The sequence below is a fragment of the Tigriopus californicus genome, chromosome 10 (assembly GCF_007210705.1).
Source record: "Tigriopus californicus strain San Diego chromosome 10, Tcal_SD_v2.1, whole genome shotgun sequence".
NCBI classification, from domain to species: domain Eukaryota; kingdom Metazoa; phylum Arthropoda; class Copepoda; order Harpacticoida; family Harpacticidae; genus Tigriopus; species Tigriopus californicus.
In genome coordinates this window covers 1,988,519-2,012,063 of record NC_081449.1, presented here as the reverse complement: position 1 = coordinate 2,012,063, position 23,545 = coordinate 1,988,519, and the positions used below count along the sequence as shown (strand labels likewise).

The 23,545-nt window shown below is 41.3% G+C and overlaps 8 protein-coding genes across 8 annotated transcripts; all 8 read left to right on the top strand.

Annotated features, from left to right (window-relative positions):
* LOC131889175 (zinc finger protein Xfin-like) lies at nucleotides 1–1,335 on the top strand. Its single transcript, XM_059238205.1, has one exon. The coding sequence runs from the start codon at nucleotides 1–3 to the stop codon at nucleotides 1,333–1,335; it is 1,335 nt and encodes a 444-aa protein (XP_059094188.1).
* A 1,105-nt stretch (nucleotides 1,336–2,440) lies between these two features.
* LOC131888787 (zinc finger protein 184-like) lies at nucleotides 2,441–4,932 on the top strand. The gene has a single exon (XM_059237718.1). It carries the CDS (start codon nucleotides 2,671–2,673, stop codon nucleotides 4,597–4,599), a length of 1,929 nt encoding a protein of 642 aa, XP_059093701.1. The 5' UTR covers nucleotides 2,441–2,670; the 3' UTR covers nucleotides 4,600–4,932.
* Nucleotides 4,933–5,001: 69 nt separating this feature from the next.
* On the top strand, nucleotides 5,002–7,317 carry LOC131888785 (zinc finger protein 62 homolog). The gene has a single exon (XM_059237716.1). The coding sequence runs from the start codon at nucleotides 5,168–5,170 to the stop codon at nucleotides 7,109–7,111; it is 1,944 nt and encodes a 647-aa protein (XP_059093699.1). The 5' UTR covers nucleotides 5,002–5,167; the 3' UTR covers nucleotides 7,112–7,317.
* Nucleotides 7,318–8,708: 1,391 nt separating this feature from the next.
* LOC131888789 (zinc finger protein 33A-like) lies at nucleotides 8,709–11,373 on the top strand. Its single transcript, XM_059237719.1, has 2 exons — nucleotides 8,709–10,715; nucleotides 11,073–11,373. Exons 1-2 carry the CDS (start codon nucleotides 8,802–8,804, stop codon nucleotides 11,076–11,078), a joined length of 1,920 nt encoding a protein of 639 aa, XP_059093702.1. The 5' UTR covers nucleotides 8,709–8,801; the 3' UTR covers nucleotides 11,079–11,373.
* A 665-nt stretch (nucleotides 11,374–12,038) lies between these two features.
* On the top strand, nucleotides 12,039–13,985 carry LOC131889174 (zinc finger protein 184-like). Its single transcript, XM_059238204.1, has one exon. It carries the CDS (start codon nucleotides 12,039–12,041, stop codon nucleotides 13,983–13,985), a length of 1,947 nt encoding a protein of 648 aa, XP_059094187.1.
* Nucleotides 13,986–14,955: 970 nt separating this feature from the next.
* On the top strand, nucleotides 14,956–16,970 carry LOC131888790 (zinc finger protein 502-like). The gene has a single exon (XM_059237720.1). The coding sequence runs from the start codon at nucleotides 15,049–15,051 to the stop codon at nucleotides 16,945–16,947; it is 1,899 nt and encodes a 632-aa protein (XP_059093703.1). The 5' UTR covers nucleotides 14,956–15,048; the 3' UTR covers nucleotides 16,948–16,970.
* Nucleotides 16,971–18,155: 1,185 nt separating this feature from the next.
* On the top strand, nucleotides 18,156–20,327 carry LOC131888792 (zinc finger protein 91-like). The gene has a single exon (XM_059237723.1). The coding sequence runs from the start codon at nucleotides 18,437–18,439 to the stop codon at nucleotides 20,264–20,266; it is 1,830 nt and encodes a 609-aa protein (XP_059093706.1). The 5' UTR covers nucleotides 18,156–18,436; the 3' UTR covers nucleotides 20,267–20,327.
* Nucleotides 20,328–20,744: 417 nt separating this feature from the next.
* On the top strand, nucleotides 20,745–22,925 carry LOC131888781 (zinc finger protein 93-like). The gene has a single exon (XM_059237712.1). The coding sequence runs from the start codon at nucleotides 20,827–20,829 to the stop codon at nucleotides 22,825–22,827; it is 2,001 nt and encodes a 666-aa protein (XP_059093695.1). The 5' UTR covers nucleotides 20,745–20,826; the 3' UTR covers nucleotides 22,828–22,925.
* Nucleotides 22,926–23,545: the final 620 nt, after the last annotated feature.

Genomic DNA, 23,545 nt, shown 5'->3' with positions numbered 1-23,545 from the left:
ATGGACACGACAAACCAAGATAACGAAAGTGAAATGTCAGAGTTCTCGTATGAATCCGAAGATGACTCCAACAATACCAGATCCTCGTCTACAAAAGCTCATTCTCGAGTGAAACAATCAAGCCTTCATTCAAGAAGACTGTATCATTGCAATCATTGCACCAAAGTTTTCACCTCGTCCGCCGGATATAATAAGCATCTGCGATACAAGCGCCATATGAAGTGCCACGAGTGCCAGCAGAAGGTTGCCACATTTGTGGACTTGATGAAACATGTGTCAAAGAAGCACCCTAAGATGGTGTCACGATATCGCCCCTACGTCCAAGATGAGGACATCACAGACACTATGAAAGTCCCACGGAAATGTCTGCTCTGTGATATGTTCTTCAATGGTAATGTTTTGTTGCATCGGCACAAGGACACTTATCACGAGTTGGGCGATTATCGTTGCAGTGAGTGCCACGAAGAGCCTTTTCTAACTTACTACGACCAAGTTATTCACAATTATCAAGTTCACTCCAAAGCATCCAAGTTCATTCCGCCTCACACTCTCGGGATTGAGGAAATTACTCACAGAGATGGGAAAATTGAAACAAAACGGACGCTTTTCGTTTGCCAACTTTGTCAAGCTCCGTTCAATTCTGATGTGCCTTGGACGGGTCACATGAGAAATAAGCATTCCTGGGGCCTTTTTGAATGCAGACCCTGCGATGAGGTATGCCACTATGCCAAAGATATATCTGCTCATATGCTCAATTTCCACGCTGACTGCCCGGAAATTAAGTGTCCATGTTGCTCCGAGGTTTTGAACTTGACAGAAGACCACGAGATTTTTAACACTCATTATCAAGGTTGTCCCCATGAGTACGTGAAAAAAGAAAGACATTGCTCGTTTCAATGTGATTACTGTGGCAAGAACTATTCGTCCAAGGGATCCTTTGCCGCTCACATCAAACAGCACCAAGGCATTGAACGCTTCAAATGTTCTCATTGTGATTATGGAACAAACATCAAGGCCGTGTTAATCGATCACGAAAGGATGCATCTGAGAGACAAAGGATTGACTAATGCTGATAGCGATTTAGTGCTCTATCATCAGTGCGAACAATGCGGGAAAGAATTTTCTCAGAAGCAAACCCTTCGGATCCATATTAAGCGGGTTCATCAAGGGATCTCTGTCAGTCACCCGTGCAAAGATTGCGGCAAAACCATGGCTTCCCAATCGTCCTTGTACAAACATAAACGAAAGTTCCACGGGTTTGTCAGTGCTCAAGGGAGAAAAAGCGGAGGGAGGCGAAAGAAAGTGGCGACTAATCCTGGAGATTGCTCTGCTTGAATCAAGATATTTATATGCTTAGTTGAAAGCAAGGCGATTGCTAATATTCGGTGAAACAAATGCTATTTATAGGGCATGCCAAGTGAAGGAAATTTAAGGAAAAATGTGGTCCGGCACCATGATTTTGGGTATTTTAGAGAAGGAGAAATAAGACAAACATCACAGCCAAAACCCAACAAAATAAGCATGTTTGGTGTTATTCGGTGAACGCATTATCAAATTGACTCAATACAGGGTGTAAAGAAAGGGCCTCCATGGCTGTTTTTTACAACATTTCTCCCTCCTCAAAGATTTTTTTGACATTAAACCACAAGCATTCATTAAGAGGAATTGTTAAGAACCTAATGACATATTACAAATGGTTAAGCGTTATCCTGGAGGCGATTGGTAGCCCTCTGATAGAGTGCCGTCAAAACAATGTCTGAAAATTCAAGTGAGCGCAGTCTGAAGGTCAGAACCAAGGCTAAGGGCGTCCTGAAGGCCGGCAAAGACAAAGGAACGTTGGTAAGCCTTTCAGTGTTCATCCTCAAACCATTGGAAAGTGGTGACCCTCATGGAAATGCAATAAATCCGTTTAGAACAGACCGGACCGATGGCCGAAATCTGGATTTTCAAGACTCAATCTTTAGGTGGCTAAACATTAGAAGGCTACCAATCTCCTTTGGAGTAAAATTGGATCATTTGTGGTATGGTGTTAGTTTTTTCAATAATCCCTTTTAATTAAAACTGGAGATTCAATCTGATCAAATCATTATTTGAGTTATGGTGTAGGATTTTCAGAAGCGACAAAGAGCGGCCCTTAATTTCTTTCCACCCTGTAGTATTGAGTCAATACCACAATGCTATTGCTTAGGACAGCAATTAAAATGAAATAAATGTCAAAAGTCACATTTTGCGGTTCGGCTAGGCATGATGACTTCGATTTTTCTCCATGGATAACGTCAGTTGTTCATGAACGCGTTCACTGAACAAGCCCTATTAGCGTTTGATATTTAAAGAATCATGAATGCTCGTGAACTTCTGACGGTAATGATCTCCGAGGCGCACTGAGCACTTTTTTTTTGTAAGTTGGGAAACACGAGCACAAATTAGCCTCCTAAATAAGTGGAAATTTGTCCTCCACAAATAAATGAGTCAAAGGTATCCATTTGAGGAATTTCCTGACATACAAAGTTTTCTTTTTCAAAGAATAATGGCCACCCTAGATGTATGTTGTCTAAAGGAGAAGAAACTAAGAAAAACAATCCGATGTTTTAGAGAACATCGAGTTCGATCAAACCCAACCATCCACACAACCAAGACCACGACATTTTCATCTCTTGGGTACAAAATAAAATGGATTTGGTGGCTAATCTTCTAGAAAGGCTGGCATCTGCCGGCGATTCTTTGAATTTGCTTTATTTAGTGGTCCAAAATTGGATCATATTTCAAAAAGACGAGTTTGACGTTTTCGACGAGGAGGGCGATCCATTCACCACACAGGTCTTCCTAATCGAGATATCCACCGGGAAATATATCCACAGAGCTCAAGGGCGGAAAATCGATTTCGGGACCACTTTAGATCTGGATATTTTGTATTCGAAATTGTCTGAATCTTTTGTTGAGTTCAAAGTGTGCCAAGGGTTTTCGCCGAAATCTCAAATCGGAAACGAGGCCAATCTGTGCATCCTAGAGTTTCCTTACAAGCGAAGAGTAGCTCTCAATTGTCAGAGTGTATTCAAGTCGAATGAAGGGTCGAATGAACATGAACATGGGGTAGAATTGGACAAGGTCTGTTGCCTTCCTTGTCAAGAAGTCTGGAGTAATGAGAGTTATTGGGATTCTCTGGCAATGAATTCGAGAAAATTAAAGGCGGTATTGGAGGAAGAGACCGAGCTTTTTCCACCTCTTGAAGAAGAAGAGCATCGTACTGAAGATCTAGTGTCCGATTTTAAACCTAACCTGAAATCTGATGATGATCAAGTCAATCGTCCGCTGCGTATTCAACTTGCTAGACAAATTTCAAGAAAAAGACCGGTCCACAACGAGGTTCCACCGGAAGATGACCCAACCAAAAGGGTTTACTCGTGCAACCATTGTGCGCAAACTTTTTCTTCCCCCGATGCGTATCAGAAGCATCAACGAAAAAAGCGGAAAGTAGGCTGTAAAGAGTGTAAGAAAGACATATTTACCTTCAAACAACTTATTGAACATGCATCCAAAGCACATCCCAAGACAATCGAAAAGTACCTGAAGTACGGGCAAAATTCGGCCGATTTGAAATTGCTCAAAGTGCCTAAGAAATGCTCATTGTGCGATCTAGTTCTCAACGGTAATTTTTTGCTGTATCGCCACAAAGAAATCTACCACGAGTTGGGCGATTTCAAATGTGCCACTTGCCAGGAGCCTTGTTTGACCTATTACGACCTTGTGATCCACAATTATCAGGAGCACGACCAATCTTTGAAGCACATTCAGCCTCAAACCTATGGATTGGAGGCGGTGACCTTTCCGGACGGAAAAGTCGAGTACAAGCGAGTGAATTTTGCCTGTGAACATTGTGATGCCACATATTGCAATGATAGTGGTTGGACCATGCATATGATAGCCAATCATTCGTGGGATCTCTTTAAGTGTAAGCTCTGGGAAGAGACTTGTCATTATGCCCATGATTTTTCGACCCACGTGTTGAATTTTCATCCCTACAATCCCGAAGTGAAATGCCCCACTCCCTACTGCTTCCATGTATCAAATCTCAAGGAGGATCCCGACCATTTCAATTTGCATTTCCAAGAGTGTCGAAGGCCCAGGTATGATTGTAAAAGTGCGCCTCAGCAAGGTATGTTCCAATGTGATACTTGTGGCAAGAAGTACTCCTCCAAAGGATCTTTTGATGCCCATATCAAACAACACCAAGGGATTGAACGTTACAAGTGCATTCATTGTGATTACGGAACCAATATCAAAGTTGTCTTGATTGACCACGAAAATAAGCACCTTCGCGAGAAAGGCCTGACCAATGCCGACACGAATCTTGTTCTCTATCACCAATGCGATCAATGTGGAAAGGAATTTGCACACAAGCACTCACTTCGAAACCACATTAAAAGCACTCATTTGAGCATCCAGAAAATTCGAGAATGCAAAGATTGTGGGCAGAGGTTTCGATCCCAATCCGTTTTGTACTTGCATAAGCGAAGAGTCCATGGATTTGTCAATACGAAGCCAATAAGAGGGGGCAGAAGAGTCGCAAAAAAGGCTTCAAAAGAACTTGATTTTGAGTGATTGTCAAAATCCATGTTGTTTCAAGATAAATCGATATTAGAAGGTTGATCCTATATCATTCATTAGAGCTCACTAACAAAGCATAACATTACTTGAAAGTGGAGCTTCTTGTCCAACTTAAATTAAGACAGTTTTAGTTAGATAATACTATAATGGCTAACACATTATAACGCAGATGCATCTTTGTTCAGATTGAAATTTTTGCCAACATGAGAAATGACATACACATAATTACGTTTTTATCAATTAGCAACAGGAAAACAGCAAGCTAAGGGCTCCAATATGTAGACAAACCTGATAAGGTGCAAATCCAATTTATTGATTGCTGATTAAAATTATTGATTCACATGAACCCTCACATAATAAATGAGAAAGACACTCTTTTTACAACTACAATTGATACTCTGAGTTTGGTTACCCTGATTGTTGACCAACACTCTCCAAGAACAACAGGAAGGCTTTTAGACCTCAGACCTCAACTTCGTGTTTTGGGTTCCGTCAAAGGCCACCAATCTTAGCAGATCTTTTGAAATCAGGGAGTACTATACCACTCCGTTCGTCTAGAAGTATGGCCTTGTTAGTTCAGCTCATGGACAGGCTCCAATCCTCGGAGAAATCCTTGAACTTGCTCCACTTGGTGGTCCAAAATTGGATCGTTTTTCAGAGAGACACTTTTGACGTGTTCGACGATTATGGAGATCCATTTACAACGCAGACTTTTCTAATCGAGGTATCCACAGGCGAGTATATTCACCGAGCTCAAGGCAGTAAAGTCGATTGTGGGGCCACATTAGACCCAGAAATTCTGTATTCTAAATTATCTGAAGCCTTCCTGGACTACAAAGTGTGCCATGGTTTTCCGCTTAAGGCAAAGAGTGGACAGGGCACTGATATGTTTATCCAGGAGTTTCCATACCGACGGAGAATAGCCAAGAAATGTCGGTATTTGTTCAAACCTGATGCTCCACACATCAAAAGTGAAGAAAGTGACTTAGAGTTAAGATGGATTTGTTCTGTTTGTCAAGCATCGGGTAATCACCGTGACGAGATGATTGATATTCCGGATTCGGATTGTTTGATGGAGAATCCGGTGAAACTGGAAGCAGTTTTAGACGAAGACACGGAACTTTTCCCAACTCAAGACGACGAATGTTCTGCAGAGCCTGAAGCTGACTTTGAGTTTGACTTTGAGTATGATGAAGATGATGATGATGAAAAAGACAACATTTCTCCGGGCACTCGACTAGCGAGGAAAAGAAAGTCCCTCCAAGCTCATACAGAAGAAACGATTGAGGATAAGCCTGCCAGGAAGACTTACTCGTGTAATCATTGTTCAGAGACTTTTTTCACCGGGGATGCTTATCATCGTCATCAACGAAAAAAGCGAAAAGTGGGCTGTAAGGAGTGTAACAAAGACATAGTCACGTTTAAACAGCTCATTGAACATGCATCCAAGGCTCATCCAGATGATGCCGAACGGTATATCAAGTATGGGCAAAATCCGGTGGAACTCCAATCGGTGAAAGTGCCCAAGAAATGTTCATTGTGTGATATGATTTTCAATGGTAATTTGTTACTCTATCGCCATAGAGACGTCTTTCATGAACTAGGCGACTACAAATGCGCAACATGTCAAGTACCGTGTTTGACTTACTATGACCTGGTGATTCATAACTATCAAAAGCACGACCAAGCTCTGGAGCACCCTCAACCTCAAACATTTGGGTTGGAGGCAGTGTCCTTGCCGGATGGAAAAGTCGAGTACAAGCGCACAAGTTTCGCTTGCCAACATTGCAGTGCCACCTACACGAATGATAGCGCTTGGACCATGCATATGAGAGCCAACCATTCATGGGATCTCTTTGAGTGTAAGGCCTGTGATGAGGCGTGTCACTATGCGGCTGATTTTTCGGCACACATGGTGCATTTCCATCCTGACAAGCCCGAAATCAAGTGTCCCACACAAGGGTGTGCGTACGTCTCGGATCTTAGCCAAGATCCGGATCATTTCAACACGCATTATAAGGAGTGTCGTACGCCGAGGAATAATTATAAAAACTTTCCGGAGAAGAATTTGTTTCAGTGTGATACTTGTGGGAAAAAGTATTTCTCGAAGACTTCGTTTGAATGCCATATCAAGCAGCATCAGGGTATTGAACGTTACAAGTGCAGCCATTGTGATTACGGAACTAATACCAAGACGGTATTGATCGACCATGAGAAATCCCATCTTCGGGATAAAGGTCTGACCAATGCCGACACGAATCTTGTTCTCTATCACCGATGCGATCAATGTGGGAAAGAATTTTCACAGAAGCAGTCACTGCGCGACCACATCAAAAGCATTCATTTGGGTATCAAGAAACTTCGAGAGTGTAAAGATTGCGGGCAAATCTTTAAATCCCAATCGGTGTTGTACATTCATAAGCGAAAAATGCATGGATTTGTCAATACTCAACCGCTGAATCGAGGTGGAAGAAAGAAGAAGAAGATCGAGCCAGAACAGAAATAATGAAACCAGCATTTACATTTTGTTAACCGCCCTTCTCTTTCTTGTGATTTCCTTTGCGTGCATATGGGGTTGACTCGAAAATATCTTTTTCGTACGGAATTGAAGACTTGATTTGATGTATTGCTCGGCATCCCTGTCCAACGTTTGCGTAGTTACAATATCCTTGGGAAATAAAGACTTAACGAACCTAGAAAAGATATGGAAAACGAGCCTTACGCCAGCCAAATCGGCCTTCTCTTGGTCATGGCAATTCTAAGCCTTTTTCGGCTTGAAGCAATAAAATAAGAAACATACATGTTTTCAATTTAATGCAGGTCATTTCTGTATCATTTAATTTTATAGTGGTTCGTTTCAAAGTCATGTTGTCCAAAGGTTGATGTAGCTAACCAAGAGTAGGCCGAAAACTCCAATTTTATGTATTGTTTACTTAAAAAAGTTTGGACATTTCTCCTAAAGTCCCTAAGCATATTTTTGGGCTCAAAGTTGACCAAATGCATCTATTCAACAAGATCATTTAGTCGTATTAAGTGCTCATTTGGAATAAAGTGAATGGTTTAGGAAATAAAAATGTTTGCTTCCGTTCGCAGTCCACATCTTCAGAAGTCCGTGCTGCATTGATTGATTCAGATGGTGTGAAATCTAAGGCTATTTGTGAAGCTAGAATGTAAAGATCAAATGAATTGTCAGGGTCTCAAAACAAGAAAGTGTCAGTCAACAAAACCCCATGTTAACCGCAAAATACTCATGCCCACAATCTGACTTTTTCTTGACGCCCTCGGGTCAACAAGAACGAAAAGTTTCCTTCAGTACGGAAAACAAATATAATTCTTATGGTTGCTCACGGAATGAAAAAAATGATATCAGAATCTGGAACGTTTCATGAATTCCGAGTAATTGACATTTGGTTTCCTTGAAAAATTTAACTCAAGTTATGCAGACGTCTAAAATTCAGCAGCTTAGAGTAATCAGATAATTTCGCTTCTTCAATTGGGGGCTTTCTCTAATCTCTACCAGATTTTTTTCAGAGACATGTTCACATTATCCCCAATTGAACTCAACCAACAATGGGTCTGGTGAATGTAGTAAACTCCGTTCCAGTTACCGTTACTTTTTCAGAAAACTAACGCGTTACCGGTAGCGTTACTCAAAAGGTAACGCGTTACAAGTAACGTCGTTACTCGAGCCCTGCCAGAGATTTATCACAAGGCTTTAACAGCAACGACAATATTTTTATCATAATTTCCCCCTTTTCAATATCTTTGACGATTTGACCCCTGAAAATCTCAGTTAAAGTGCTTTTTGACTTGGAAGCTATTTCATTTTTCCCTCTGCCAACATTTTCTCCGCCCCGTTTTACTTATTTCAGTCATCTATGGTAGAAAAGGTTTGGCATCCTTTGTGAACAATTACAATTATTTGCTATAGCTTTTACGCTTTATCAGTCAGTACAACACTTCATTTTCCGATAAGCACTGATCTACATTCCACTGGCATTATGACAAAAAAGTAATATGTTACCAAATGATTGATGAAAGATTAAATGAGTGACATTCTTATGGTACGAATTTGGCTACCCTGAGTGCTGAGTCCAGTAGTTTCAAAACAGCCTAGTATCAATAAAACCACCGAGGTTTTCGTATAACTTGCACCATTTTTAAGTGACCCACCGCCTTTCACGTCGTCTTATAGTATGGATCTGGCATCCAAGCTCTTTCAAAGGCTCCAATCCTTGGATAATTCCTTACACTTGCTTCATTTGGTGGTCCAGAACTGGATCGTTTTTCAACGAGACTCGTTTGACATTTTTGACGATTATGGGGATCCATTCACGACTCAAATCTTCTTGATCGAAATATCCACCGGAAAATACATCCATAGAGTGCAAGGCAGTAAAGTGGATTGTGGGGCCACATTGGACGATAATCTTCTATTTTCCAAATTAACTGAAGCCTTCGTGGACTCCAAAGTGTGTCAAGGGTTTTCATTGAAATCTAAGAGCGGAAGCCAACCTGATAGTTTGCTCATCCAAGAGTTTCCTTTTAAGCGAAAAGTAGCCCAAAATTGTCAGTACTTATTTGAGCCAGCTTTGAAGACCAGTGCTCTAAATCATGAGCAAGGGTTCAGGTGGGTGTGTCCTGTTTGTGAGGAAGCGTGTGAAAATGGTCAAGAAAACGGTGAAGATGCTGACATGGATTCGATTGAAGTGAACCCATTGAAATTGGAAGCAGTCTTGAGTGAAGAAATCGATCTTTTTTCATTTGTTGAGGTTGACGAGCATAACAATGATGGAGTAGGTGTGAAGGAACATGAGCAAGATTCAACCAACCCAATTGCCAAGAAACCAACCATCGATGACGATAGCGAGACTGTAAAGAAAAAACAAGCTAAGAAGGGTTACTATTGCAATCATTGCTCTGAAACATTCAAAACATTGTGGTTGTATCAGAAACATCAGCGAGAGAAACGAAAGGTGGGTTGTAAAGAGTGCAAAGAAGACATCATAACCTTCAAAGAGTTAGTTGAACACGTTTATGTGACTCATACGGAAGTCTTCGAAAAATACTTCAAGTACGGGCAAAGTATGGCCGAATTAGAGCACCTGAGTGCGCCCAAACAATGCAATTTGTGTGATATGATTTACAATGGTAAATTATTGCTATCTCGTCACAAAGAGGTGTTCCACGAACTGGGTGATTTCAGGTGCGACTTGTGTCGAAAGCCGTGCTTGACCTTTTATGACCTCCTGATTCATAACTATCAAAAACATGACGTTGCTTTGGAGCACCTTCAACCCCAAACCCATGGATTAGAGGCGGTCTCTTTGCCTGATGGAAAAATCACGTACAAACGAGGCAGTTTTCCTTGTCATCATTGTGATGCCACCTACGTGAGTGATTCCGCTTGGATCAGGCACATGAGAGCCAATCATTCCTGGCATCATTACTTTGAGTGCAAGATCTGTGATGAGGCGTGCCATTATGCCGCCGATTTTTCGACTCACATGCTGACTTTCCACGCTGACCGACCGGAAATCAAGTGTCCCACCATATGGTGCTCCCATTTCTCAAATTTGAAAGACGATCCCGAGCATTTCAACTCGCATTTTAGAGAGTGCGAAAGGTTGAGAAGAAATAACAAAGACTTTGTGGAACAAAAAGTGCTTCAGTGTCATACTTGTGGGAAGATATATGTCTGCAAGTTAGCCTTTGATGCACATGTCAAGCGGCATCAGGGGATCGAACATTACAAATGCAGCCATTGTGATTACGGGACAAACCATAAAGCTGTCTTGGTGAACCATGAGAAGGCGCATCTTCGGGAAAAGGGACTTACTAATGCCGACACCGGCCTGGTTCTGTACCATTCATGTGATCAGTGTGAGAAGAAATATTCCACCAAGCGAGCAGTTCTTAACCATGTGAAATACTTCCATGAAGGTATTAAGAAAATTTACCCATGTAAGGATTGTGATCAGATTTTGTCCTCTCATACATCTTTATACAATCATAAGCGTAAAGTTCACGGATTGGCCAACACTCAGGATGAGAAGAGGCCAAAGCAGAAGAAAAAGAACATGAAAATAATATCCACGTCACGTTTAAAGGTAATTTTCGGGTTAGTTTAAGACATAATAAGTGTGTACTCAATTTCTTGAGGCTTTTACTTCGAGTCTGCGATTTCCTGCTTGAAAAACCGTATTAAAATATGAGCGTTGATACACAACTTTGAAAAATATTTCGTTGTGACAACTTCCCCATTCTTCAATATCACGTATTTTAATGCTCTTTCCTTTCACGTTATTGACTCAATGTAATAGGTGTAAAATATCAAAATGGAACCTCGTGGACGGACGGCGGTTCCGAGACTTATTTTGTGTGTACCTGTATATGATTCTTCAGCCTCTTGCAGTCAAAATTTGACGTTGCTAACGGCCGGTATTAATGTAAGTTTTGTTTTTCAGATTTGATGAATCAAAAATCATCCATAAATGGATCGTGTTACGGTTACCACCCAATGATCAGGGAGAGTCACTCTGGGTCAAAAACGACATGGAAGGAGATACCTCTGATCTTGTAGCTAGAAAGTCTTGGTGAAAAAATCCCATGTCCCAAATCTCATCTCCATTCGCCATCCTGCTCCGGATTCGATGACCATCCATTTAAATACAAATAGCAAAATAAATGTCAGATTATGGTTAGAGAAAGATATGACTGAATTAAGTACATACTTGTAAGGAATATGCAATAAAAAAGCCAAATCTACTCCCAAAATTATATTTAAAAAGCAAATTTAAACACGCGTCTCTGTTTGAATGCATTAATGTTTGGGAGTAAAACAAATGGTCGAATCCCATCTCTAACAATGTTCGATATTGCAAAAAGGTATCTGTTATAGAACACTTTTTTAAAATAAGTGATAGAACGAGGAAGGCTTTAAGAGCCAGAAGTTTTTCAAAACAGAGAAGAGCCATTTAAGAAATCACAAAGCTAAATTTTGGCGTGATTTATAAGTGGCAAAAGAACATAATAGCCCCAAAGGATCCTCTAGTTGTATGGCAAGAAATGAAATAACACTGAATTCCATACTCAACCACAAAAGACTTAATACATTGAAACAATACGATGGAGATTGCGGAGTCCTGAAAGATAAGACCCAACCTGAACAACTCAAACCCTCAAAATCCTAAAAACATGCACACAATTCTATGCCGAAAAAGATTCTCTGAATTTGGTGACCCTGCCGTCATGATTGTTTAACAACTTTCTCTTCAAAAGCTTTAGGTCAAAGCAATCAAAAAGACACTAAAAGGGGTTGACAGATCAGACACATTGCTGCGGATGTCAAATCAAATCAATTGAAGGTGTCAGGTTCTGCACATTGACCGTCCTTAACCAATTCGATACCCGTCACCATTTCGGCCATCAACATGGACTTGAGGTCCAAGCTCCTTCAGAAGCTTGAATCGCCCGAAAAGTCCTTGCATTTGCTCCATTTAGTGGTCCAAAACTGGATCGTTTTTCAACGGGACTCGTTCGACTTCTTCGACGAGAATGGAGATCCATTCACTACTCAGTTATTCTTGATCGAGATATCCACCGGGAAATATATCCATAGAGCGCAAGGCTTCAAAGTCGATTTTGGGGCCACACTAGACCCGGAAATTCTGTATTCTAAGTTAACCGAGGCCTTTGTGGACTCCAAAGTATGTCAAGGGTTTCCTGTGAATTCTCATTTAGAAACTGAGAACAATACGTGTATCCAAGAGTTTCCTTACAAGAGAAGTGTAGCTCAGAAATGTCAGTATTTGTTTAAACCTAACCTAGTGTCTAGGAACAATTCTTTAGTGGACAGATCCAGGTGGATTTGCCCTGTTTGTGAAGAAGCATGGAGTAATAATGGTCAAGAAAATAAGGAAGACGTTGAAGCTGACTTGATTGAGATGAATCCGATGAAACTGGAAGTGGTGCTGGATGAAGAGACTGAGCTGTTTCCGAATGCCGAAGAAGAGCCCTCACTTGAGTATCCCGAGGAGTTTGAGTTTGACTTGGAGTCAGATGAGGATGCCAAAGACGATCTTCCACTCAGAATTCGACCAACGCGCCACAAATCCAAGAAAAGAAAGATCAATGAAGATGGGGAAGAAGCGGAAGAGGAGCCAGCCAAGAAGATATATTCTTGCAATCATTGTACAGAGACTTTTCTTACTCCGGATGCGTATCAAAAGCATCAACGAGAAAAGCGAAAAGTGGGCTGTAAGGAGTGTAAGAAAGACATAGTGACTTTTAAGCAGCTCATTGAACATACAGCCAAGGCTCATCCGGACGTAGCTGAGCGATATGTCAAGTACGGGCAAAACACAACAGAATTGAAGTCGCTGAAGTTACCCAAGAAGTGCTCACTGTGTGATATGATTTTCAATGGCAATGTGTTACTTTATCGCCATAGAGAGCTTTATCATGAATTGGGCGAGTTCAAATGCAGCTCCTGCCAGGAGCCTTGCCTAACGTATTACGACCTTGTTATCCATAATTATCAAAAACACGACCAGGTTTTGGAACACATTCAACCCCAGACTTATGGATTGAAGGCCGTGTCTAAACCTGACGGAAAAATCGAGTACAAACGAATTCGATTCGCTTGTCAGCATTGCGACTCTAACTACACCCAAGATAGTGGTTGGACCTTGCACATGAGACACAAGCACTCTTGGGGACTTTTTGAGTGCAAAACATGTGATGAGGCGTGTCATTACGCCACAGATTTTTCCACACACATGTTAACTTTTCATCCCGACAATCCCGAAGTGAAATGTCCCACGCCCTCTTGCTCACACGTCTCAGATCTCCGTGAGGATCCGGACAGTTTCAATTGGCACTACAAGGAGTGCCGATGGCCTAAGAAGTGTTACAAGTACTTTCCTAAAGAAAACGTGTTTCAGTGTGATACTTGCGGCAAGAAATATTCCTCCAAGATAGCCTTTGATGCTCATATCAAGCAACATCAAGGTATTGAGCGATTCAAGTGCAGCCATTGCGATTACGGTACTAATATTAAGATGATCTTAATCGACCATGAAAAGAATCACCTTCGAGACAAAGGTCTGACCAATGCCGACACGGACCTGGTTCTGTATCACCAATGCGATCAATGTGGAAAGGAATTTTCTCAGAAACAGACACTTCGTGACCACATTAAACGCATCCATTTAGGTATTGTAAAAGTGCGGCAATGCAAAGATTGCGGGCAAACTTTTCAATCACAATCGTCTCTCTACATTCATAAACGAAAGTTGCATGGTTTTGTGAGCACACAACAAATGAGGAGAGGCGGAAGACGTCAGAAGAAAGCGGATAAGGATTCCCACCTCACATGAGAAAAATAGTCATGTTATTTTCTATTTTTATGAAGCTACTTAATAAGCTAATATTTAGATAAATATATAATTTATGTTGAGGGCCTTGCTTTGAATTGGCACCGAAATTGAGTTTTCCCTTTTTAAATGGATTGGAGGGCTCAAAAGTGTAAAAATTGACATTCACTACAATTGATTTTTGAAGATGTATTGCAAAAGATACCTTTTGCACTTCCTTCAAATACTGCATACTGCATTGTACCAATCTTTTTGGTTTGTTGCAAGTTAGTAGTTTTTCTCTAATTCTCATATTATTCCTGCTTGCCTCTTTGGCAAAAAGCTCAAGCTTTTCCTAAAAATGCAAGTAGAACCTCAATACTTTACACACAAAAAAGCAAATATAAAACATTTGCACTTTAGCCAAGACCTCTTTGCCCCGAGAGATAGCTGAAATAAAGCACCCAGAGGAACCAAATTTGACCTGGAAACCTACCTGCATGGTTTAGGGTATTAATTTGGCGGTCCAAGTTAGGAGACAACTTCAAATTTCAAGGAACTTGAAATAATGAAATATATTAAAACCTTTGGCAATTACATCAAAGTTTTGCGAAATTAGTTTAATGTCTTTTTATGTGGCTTTTTTTGCTTTTAAACATGCTTATGTGTTTGCATTTGGGGATTTTTTTACCTGTGAAAATGATTATTTTGCTGCTTCCAAGAAAAATTTACATTGAATATTTAGACCTCAAACACATTTTTTTTCCGAGCCCTTTCAGTATAAGTATATGGACATTTTTTTTATTAGGCTTAAAGTAACGTCAAATCACTAATAACATCACTACCTCTTTACCCGTTAGTAAGAGGCTAAATACTAGAAGAAACCTTCAATGGGATCAAAATACCTCACTTTCTATCCACAAAAGCTCCACAAAGACCTCACGTTCTACTCTATTTAAAAGGAGAACAATGTACGCGTATTTCTCATTTTAGCTACCCTGATCAAGATCAAAACATTTCTTCACGAAGTCAAACCGCACAATCGCATAAGTCTGATGTGATCGGGATAGGAACCGCCCCTAGCAGTATGGATTTGGTGACTCAGCTCGTAGAAAGGCTCCAAACCTCGCAGGCGTCCTTCAACTTACTCCATTTGGTGGTTCAGAACTGGATCGTGTTTCAACGAGATTCGTTCGACATTTTTGATGATTATGGGGATCCATTCACCACTCAGGTCTTCTTAATCGAGATTTACTCTGGTAGATATATTCATAGAGCACAGGGAAGTAAAGTCGATTTTGGGGCCTCTTTAGACGTAAATGTTCTGTTCACTAAATTAACCGAGGCCTTCGTGGACTTTAAAGTGTGTCAAGGCTTTATGGTGAATGCCGATGTTGGAAAACCGACCAATCGTCGTCTTCAAGAGTTTCCGTACGAACGGATCACAGCTAAGAAGTGCCAATATTTGTATAAGCCTGCTCGTACCACACCCTTTAAAATCGACGGGAGAAAACCAAGATTCAGGTGGATATGTCCTGCATGTCAAGAATTGGGAGAATTCGATAAAGAGACCAGGAATGAGAGTGATCCGGATTCTATGATTGTGAATCCCACGAAATCGGTGTTGGGCGAAGATGCCGACTTTTTTTCAATCCTAGAAGAAGAGTGTCCAGTAGCTCAAGAGGTCAATTTTGGCGAAGAAAACCTTTCTCCGTGTGTTCCACCACCAATACCAAATTTACCAGAGCCAAAGATAGATGAAGATGGCAGAAAAATTAAGAAGAAACGGGCTAAGAAGGGCCATTTATGTAATCATTGTGGGACTACTTTTGCCAACATGGTGGTGTATCAAAGGCATCAGCGGAAAAAGCGAAATGTGGGATGTAAGGAATGTAACAAGGTATTTTATACCTTCAAAGAGCTAATTGAACATGTATATGTCTCTCATTCTGATGTTGTCGACAGATACTTCAAGTATGGACAAGATAGGTCGGAATTAGCGCCCCAGAAGGCGCCCAAGCAATGCTCTTTGTGTGATCTGGTTTGCAATGGCAATATATTACTTTTTCGTCACAGAGAGCTCTACCACGAACTTGGTGATTACAAATGCGTCACGTGTCAAGAACCGTGCTTGACTTACTATGACCTTATGCTTCACAACTATAAGAAACACGACCAAGCTCTGGAGCAGCTTCAACCTCAAACCAATGGATTGGAAGCGATCCCTTTGCCGGACGGAAAAGTCGAGTACAAGCGAGTGAATTTTGCCTGTCAACATTGTGATGCCATCTACACAGGTGACACTTCTTGGACCAAGCATATGAGAGAAAAGCATTCTTGGGATCTCTTTGAGTGCAAGGCCTGTGACGAGACATGCCATTATGCGGCCGATTTTTCGGCTCACATGCTGACCTACCATCCCGACAAACCAGAAATCAAGTGTCCCACCCAAGGGTGCTCCCATGTGTCAAACCTCAAAGAAGATCCGGAACATTTCAATGAGCATTTTAGGAACTGTCTGACCCAAAGGAGAACGGGTTACCACGCTGTGGACAAATTCGCCGCTCAATGTGACAAATGTGGCAAGAAATATGCCACCAAAAGATGCTTTGATGCTCACCTCAAACAACATCAAGGATTTGAACTGTATAAATGTGCCCATTGTGATTACGGGACAAACCATAAAGCTGTCTTGGTCGACCATGAGAAGGTTCATCTTCGGGAAAAAGGGCTGACGAATGCTGACACCGATCTGGTTCTGTACCATCAGTGTGAAAAATGTGACAAAAAGTTCTCGAAGAAGCACGTGCTTCTGGCTCACATGAAACGAACCCACGAGGGTGTTCCGATCTATCGAGCATGTAAAGATTGTAATGAGAAATTCATTTCACACTCAAGTCTTTACAAACATAAGCGAAAAGTACATGGATTTATCAGCTCGGGGGAAAGCACAAGGTGGAGATGGGCAAAAAAGATGAAACAATAAATGTGCCCTCTCTTCTGGTATTAGTTAGTTATCATGTTTCATATTGTTGCTAATGGTCTTTAGGAATAGATGGTTCAAGTGAAGAAGACTTAAAGGGTTAATTGTAGGAGTTGCGAGGCTTCGTAACATGTGTTTGTTCTTTTTCTTTTTTTTTCATGGCAACATTCATTTGATATCGATCCGATCATTTATAAATACTAATTGAGTAGAAAAAATTGCAAATGCCCCTTCTGCCTTTATTCATTCCTTGTTGCCTTTAATCTTGTTTGGGGGTCGGTTTGATTTTTCCCCATTTTAGGTGTGTTAAAAAACCGCTAGCAATACTGAATAATGTTGACATGGGAAGCTACATTTATCTTAAAGTTCAATCGAAGTTAACTCTTGTTTACCATACCACTTCAAAAATTTGAAATACGTTAGGTTAAAAGGATCCATTCGGACCCATTTCTGTGAGGTTATAACTCTCTTTACAAGCGATGACGAGATGGTTTCTGAAGTCAAAGCGCATTAAAGGAAGTTTCAGTTTGAATCAGGTTTACGCATGGAAAGTCAGTATACGTAGGTTTGGTTCAATGCAACAAAGTGTAATTTGACTGACATTTTTTTCTGCTATATCTTCTTACAAAGTTCGACAAAATGGGACATTTCTAACAAAATTTGTCCCTCATTTCTACGTATCTGCTTCAAGACCCGCAGCGTGACGTGGTACTCGGGATCGTGCATTTTTATACATTTTGGCGTTTTTAGAAGCAAATCTGGCCCAGAGTAATTAAAATTTCGTACATACATGTATGATATTTCCAACTCTAGTATTCATATAACAGGATTTGACTTCAGTGGACCTTGCTTTCATGGATTCATAATCATCTTCTGTCGTGGGGTCTAAATTGTCATCTTTTGCCATCGCTTGATTAGGAACAAAGATTGAATACAATTTTAATCTGGACATGGTCAGGCCTAAAAAATGTTTCAATCAGATACTAGATATTGAGACTCATCCGATTACCTTTTGGCTAATCTGATGAAGTGCTCATATAAAGGGTTATTTCAAAATCAGTTTAGAGTCTCCAAACGGTGAATTCGATAATCATATTTTGAAAATGCAGAAAATTCGATTAACGTAAATTCACAGAGCGGGCGTCGGATGTACAACTTTGAGTGGATAACATGGACTAATCCAGGTCACCCTTTAACAAATAATCAAAACAATGTATTTGAAACAGTAGGGACGGATCTCATCAGCAACGAAAACAAAACAAAATAGCTTTGTCACTTATTTGTAATTTGTAATTAAATGAAGTTTTTTATTCTTCAATTTTTCTCAATTACACACACTCGCGCAATTGAGATTGAAATTATGAATTCTGGAATCTCTGTCGGTTTCTAACTTGTTCTTATTTTCTAACCAATGCCAAAACCTCTTTAAAACAAATTCCGCAAGCCGCAGAAATCGGCTGCCGTTGATACTTGATACACTAATTCCAAAGCCATGAGGAACTCCTCTGTGGTTGGAACAATGGATCTTGTTTCGAGTTTAATGGAGGGACTGTATCCATCTCTGGAGCTCTGTCATGTGACCATTCAGGATTGGATTGTGTTTCAACGCTCACGATTCGATCATATTGACTCGAACGGTGAGCCGTACATCTGTCAAGTCTTCCTCATCCAAATCCACACAGGTCAATATGTTCACAGAGTCCAAGGTCAAAGAGTTGACTATGGCCTTACCACCGACCCGAAGGCCTTAGAAACCAAGCTGAACCATGCTTTTCGGTCCACCAAGCCATGTCCGGGAATTCCTTTCAAAATGGAGTCTAATAATCCCTTGACCCAAATCCTAAATCTTCCTTATCCCAGACGCGTTTCCAAAACTTGCCTCCAATACGTTGACAAGAACATGACACAACCCGAAGGTTTTGAATTGGCTTGTACTTCTTGTCAGAGAGTGTGCCAAGATTTGGAAGGTTGTGAAGATCAGGCAATCAAAGTGGAAGATTTGAATTTGGAGGGAGTTGGTAATGACAGCGATGGTGGAAGCAGTATGGGGTTGTCGTTTTCATATCAATCGGACAATGAATTTCCACCTCAAAAGTTGATTGGGAAAGTAAAACCAAGTACGGAAGAGTCGGGTATTTCCCACGAGGGTTTGAATAATGAAGAACACCAAAAGAAACTACGCCAAAACCGAGCTCGAATGCAAAGAAAGCGGCGCCTGGAACGCTTGGAAGGTATCAGTTGTCGAGTGTGTCAGAAAAAGTGTAAAGGTTTTTCCAAATTATTGATCCACACATCCAAGAATCATCCCGCGGAGACATGTCTAAAAGCCTTAGCCCAAGATAAAGAGGAAATCGATTGCATGAAAGAGCCAAAGATGTGTCGGACGTGCCATCGGTTTTGTAACGGCTGCATTCTGCTCAACCAACACAAGGAGGTCTACCATGAACTGGGGGATTTCAAATGCGTGGATTGTCAGGAGCCCAGCCTCACTTTTTACGACTTGATATTGCACAGCTATGAAAAACATGACAAAGCCATCGAGCACAAGACACTCCACACCCAAGGCCTTGCTACCATTACCCATGAGGATGGAAAGATTGAGTACAGACGGGAGCGATTTGCTTGTCATTTATGTGATGTCAGTTTTTCCACAGATACGGGGTTGACATTCCATTTGCGATCCAATCATTTCTGGGATCTCTTTGAGTGCAAAGCCTGTGATTTGAAATGCCATTATGCTCCGGATATCAGTGCTCACGTGCTTAATTTTCACGCCGAAAATCCAGAGATAGAGTGTGTTTACTGTGGGGAAAAAATCGCTCACGACATGCTGAAGGAGCACCTGGACAAGTGCAAGAAAGAGTACAACTTCAAGAAAAAACATGCCTTGGAATATCAATGCAATTATTGCGGCAAGAAGTATATGTCAGGTGGAATATTCAAAGCGCATATGTTGCAACATGAAGGTATTGAGCGCTATAAATGCAGTTTTTGTGATTTCGGGAGCAACATCAAAAGAACCGTTTTGGATCACGAAATGTCGCACCTCCGGCAAAAAGGCCTGACCAACGAGGACACGGATGTTGTTCTATTCCATCAGTGTGATCAATGTGGGAAGCAGTTCTCTCAGAAAAAGACTCTACGGCGTCATTTCCAACGGGTTCATGAGGGCGTTAAACCTAAATATAAATGCTCGGATTCGGATTGCAAGTTCTTTGCCTATTCAAGCTCCATGCTTTACAAACACAAGCGAGAGACTCATGGATTCGTCACGTCGCCCAAGAAACGTACCCGATTTGTTTTCACCAAGGTGCAGAAATGACTCTGTTTGTGATATTCGAATCCTTAAAAGATAAATCAAGAATCAATGCTGCATACAATAATATTTGTTTCACTATGAGAAAGGTAAAGAGAGAACCGAGCATGAGCACTTTGAATGATATCTCGAATGTTAGTTATCTTGCCTTAATCTACCATATTTATAGATTATACAACTATAGATTGATACAAAAACATAAAATTGTAACCATTCACGAAAAATTTCCAAGATGGCTGTCCTTGCTTGCTATTGATTTCCTCCATTAATTTGCATGGAGCTTTTGGCCTTACTAAATTTTGTCTTTCATTTTCCACCTCCCAAATAGCTGTTCCTCTCATCGATTCTAAAATTGTCAAGGACCTTTTTTTCATTAAAGTGCTATGCAGAAGCCACTCAAAGAAAAAAGTTTCGTCTATCAAGAACCTAAAACAAAAATAAGGAGGATCAAGCCGTTTCCTTCTTTACTTTGGCAACCCTGTTGTTTTATCCTCAGAAACCCAAACATTTTGCTTCAATGCAAAGAAACAAGACCATCAAGGTCTACCTGGATTTGGACCAGCGACATGGAATTTGCGGCCTTGCTATTAGAAAGACTCAATCGGCCCGATCGATCCTTGAATCTCCTCCATCTTGTCATCCAAAATTGGCTCGTGTTCCAAAGGAGCACGTTCGACTACTTTGACGTCGATGGTGATCCTTACACCAGCCAAGTTTTCTTAATCGAAACCTCCACGGGACGTTACATTCATCGGGCACAGGGTCAGAAAATCGATTTTGGAGCCACTTTGGACCTGGATTTCCTGGAATCCAAATTGATCGAAGTGTTCCAATGTACTCAAGCTTGTCAGGGATTTCCTTTAGCCGATGTTTTTGACAACAAAGAGACTTCTAAAGTTCTCCAATACCCATACAAGCGACGCGTTGCCAATGGCTGTCAGTTTTACTACAATAAGCAACATTCACACGCCAAAACCAATCATCACATCTCACTGTCTACATGTCCGCCTTGCTTGGAGGTATGGCAAGAAATTGCCTCTCAACAAGTCCAATTCAACTTGACCGATGACCCCGAAGCTCGTGGTTCCAGTTCCCAGAACGGTTCGGAAGAAATCGCCTTGAAGTTCGACAACAACGAGGACCAAGAAGATCCATTCCTGGACCTGCAAGGAGACTTGGGAGCGGCTGAACTGTCCTTTGGTTCCGAAGAGGAATTTGACCAGAAACTACTCGAGCCCGTTTTGGAACACCAAGACACCCAACCCGATGAGCAACCTCCGATCTGGCCCGTAAAACGAAAACGGACCCGGAAGAGAAGAAATCTCGAAAGTCAAGATGAGGAAGAGGAGGACGTGAAAGATGCGAAGGTTCCTAAGACCGTTTACTCGTGCGAACATTGTCCCGAGACCTTCACCTGTCGTCGAGCCTTTCAACGTCATCGGAAGCGGCGAACCCGAAATAGGCGACGGGTGGGATGCCAAGATTGCGACGAAAAAGACATTATCACCTTCAAGCAGCTCATACAGCACGCTCAAACCAGTCATCCCGAGAAACTCGAGTACTACCAACAGTTCGTGCCGCCCGAGGAGGATAAAGAAGCCATGAAAGAGCCTCTGACCTGTTTCAAGTGTGATATGGTGAACAATAGCAGCTTCATGATCCATCGTCATAAGGAGCTCTATCATCAATTGGGGGACTATCGGTGTGACGATTGCCAAGAAGCATGTTTGACCTATTATGATTTGATCATCCATAACTATCAGAGACATTCCAAGGCCGTGGTGCACATGGAACCAAACACTTTTGGTCTGGAGATGGTGACCAATCCCGAGGGCAAAATAGAGGTCAAGCGAGCACGATTGATGTGCGTGCTCTGTGGAAAGCCATATGGCAACGATTGTGGTCTGTTCAATCATTTGCGAGGGGTTCATTCTTGGGGCCTTTTTGAGTGCAAACCCTGCGAAGAATCGTGTCATTATGCCCATGAAATCTCGTCTCACATGCTGAACTTTCACGAGACCGATCCCCAGATCAAATGTCCCAAGTGTTCCGCCCACTTCAATCTGACAGAAGATGCTCAAGTGTTCAACCACCACTACAAAGCTTGCCGTGTTCCAGATCACAAACAGAAAGAAAAAATGGAAGGAGCCACCTCTTACCAATGCCATTATTGTGGCAAGGAATATTCATGTAGTCAGACTCTCGGTTATCATGTGAAGCTTCACGAAGGTATCGAACGTTTCAAGTGCAGCTATTGTGATTATGGAACCAACATCAAAGAGGTATTGATCGCTCATGAGAAGACTCATCTCCGGAAGAAAGGTCTGGATAATAGTGATACGGATAAGGTCCTGTATTATCAATGTGATCGGTGCCACAAACGTTATAACTTTCCTCGATCGCTCCAAACTCACATTAAACGCGACCACGAAGGCATCAAGCCTTGCTTCCCATGTCCGGATTGCAGCGAGAGCTTCAATTCCAAGACCGTGTTCTATAAACACAGGAGAAAAGAGCACGGATTTGTGTCCGGCCGCCTTGGAAAACATAGGAGGCCCATTTTATAACTCAGGCATAGGTTAAACAAGTGGCGTTACCGCTAGAATTGAAACACTGCCATGTCTTCAATAAATTGTAAATCATTATGATCGTCTTACAAACAGGTTTGCTCGTTCAGCTAATCTGTTTTTAGTTTGAAGAATAATGTTTTGGGAAGATCCAAACAAAGTTTTATGGAAATTTGGTCATTCCTTATAAACTATGTTCCTTCATATACAATATGGTCCTATTTCGGTGAAAAAGATCACTGGCAAACAGAAGAAGACGTCTTTAGGTAAGTTTTCGGTGCCTGTACCCAATCCATGTTTTTGGGCGAGTTTAGTAAAAATGGATATGAGTAAGCTACTGAAAGGCTGTTCTGTTGTGCGAATATTCGAGTTAGCACTCTCGTCTATAAGTTCCCAAAAAGAAAACATGATTTTACTTGGATTCAACTGTCTTTACAATAATACAATATGTTCTCCACGATTAAATCGTTCACTTCTTGCAAATTGGCCTTTAATACCAACATTTCATGTCGAAAATTTGGGGAGGGAATTAATCAAAATTGGTCATAGTTGGGAAAACTGGAACAGGGCGTAGACCTTCCACGTCATGAAGGCTACAAATTTATTGTAAGAACGTACTTTAGGCTTAATATTGAATTAACATCAAATTAAATCAGTGTGCAATATAGTATGCGACCATTTGACGGTAAATTCCTCATGGATTTGTGCAACATATGTC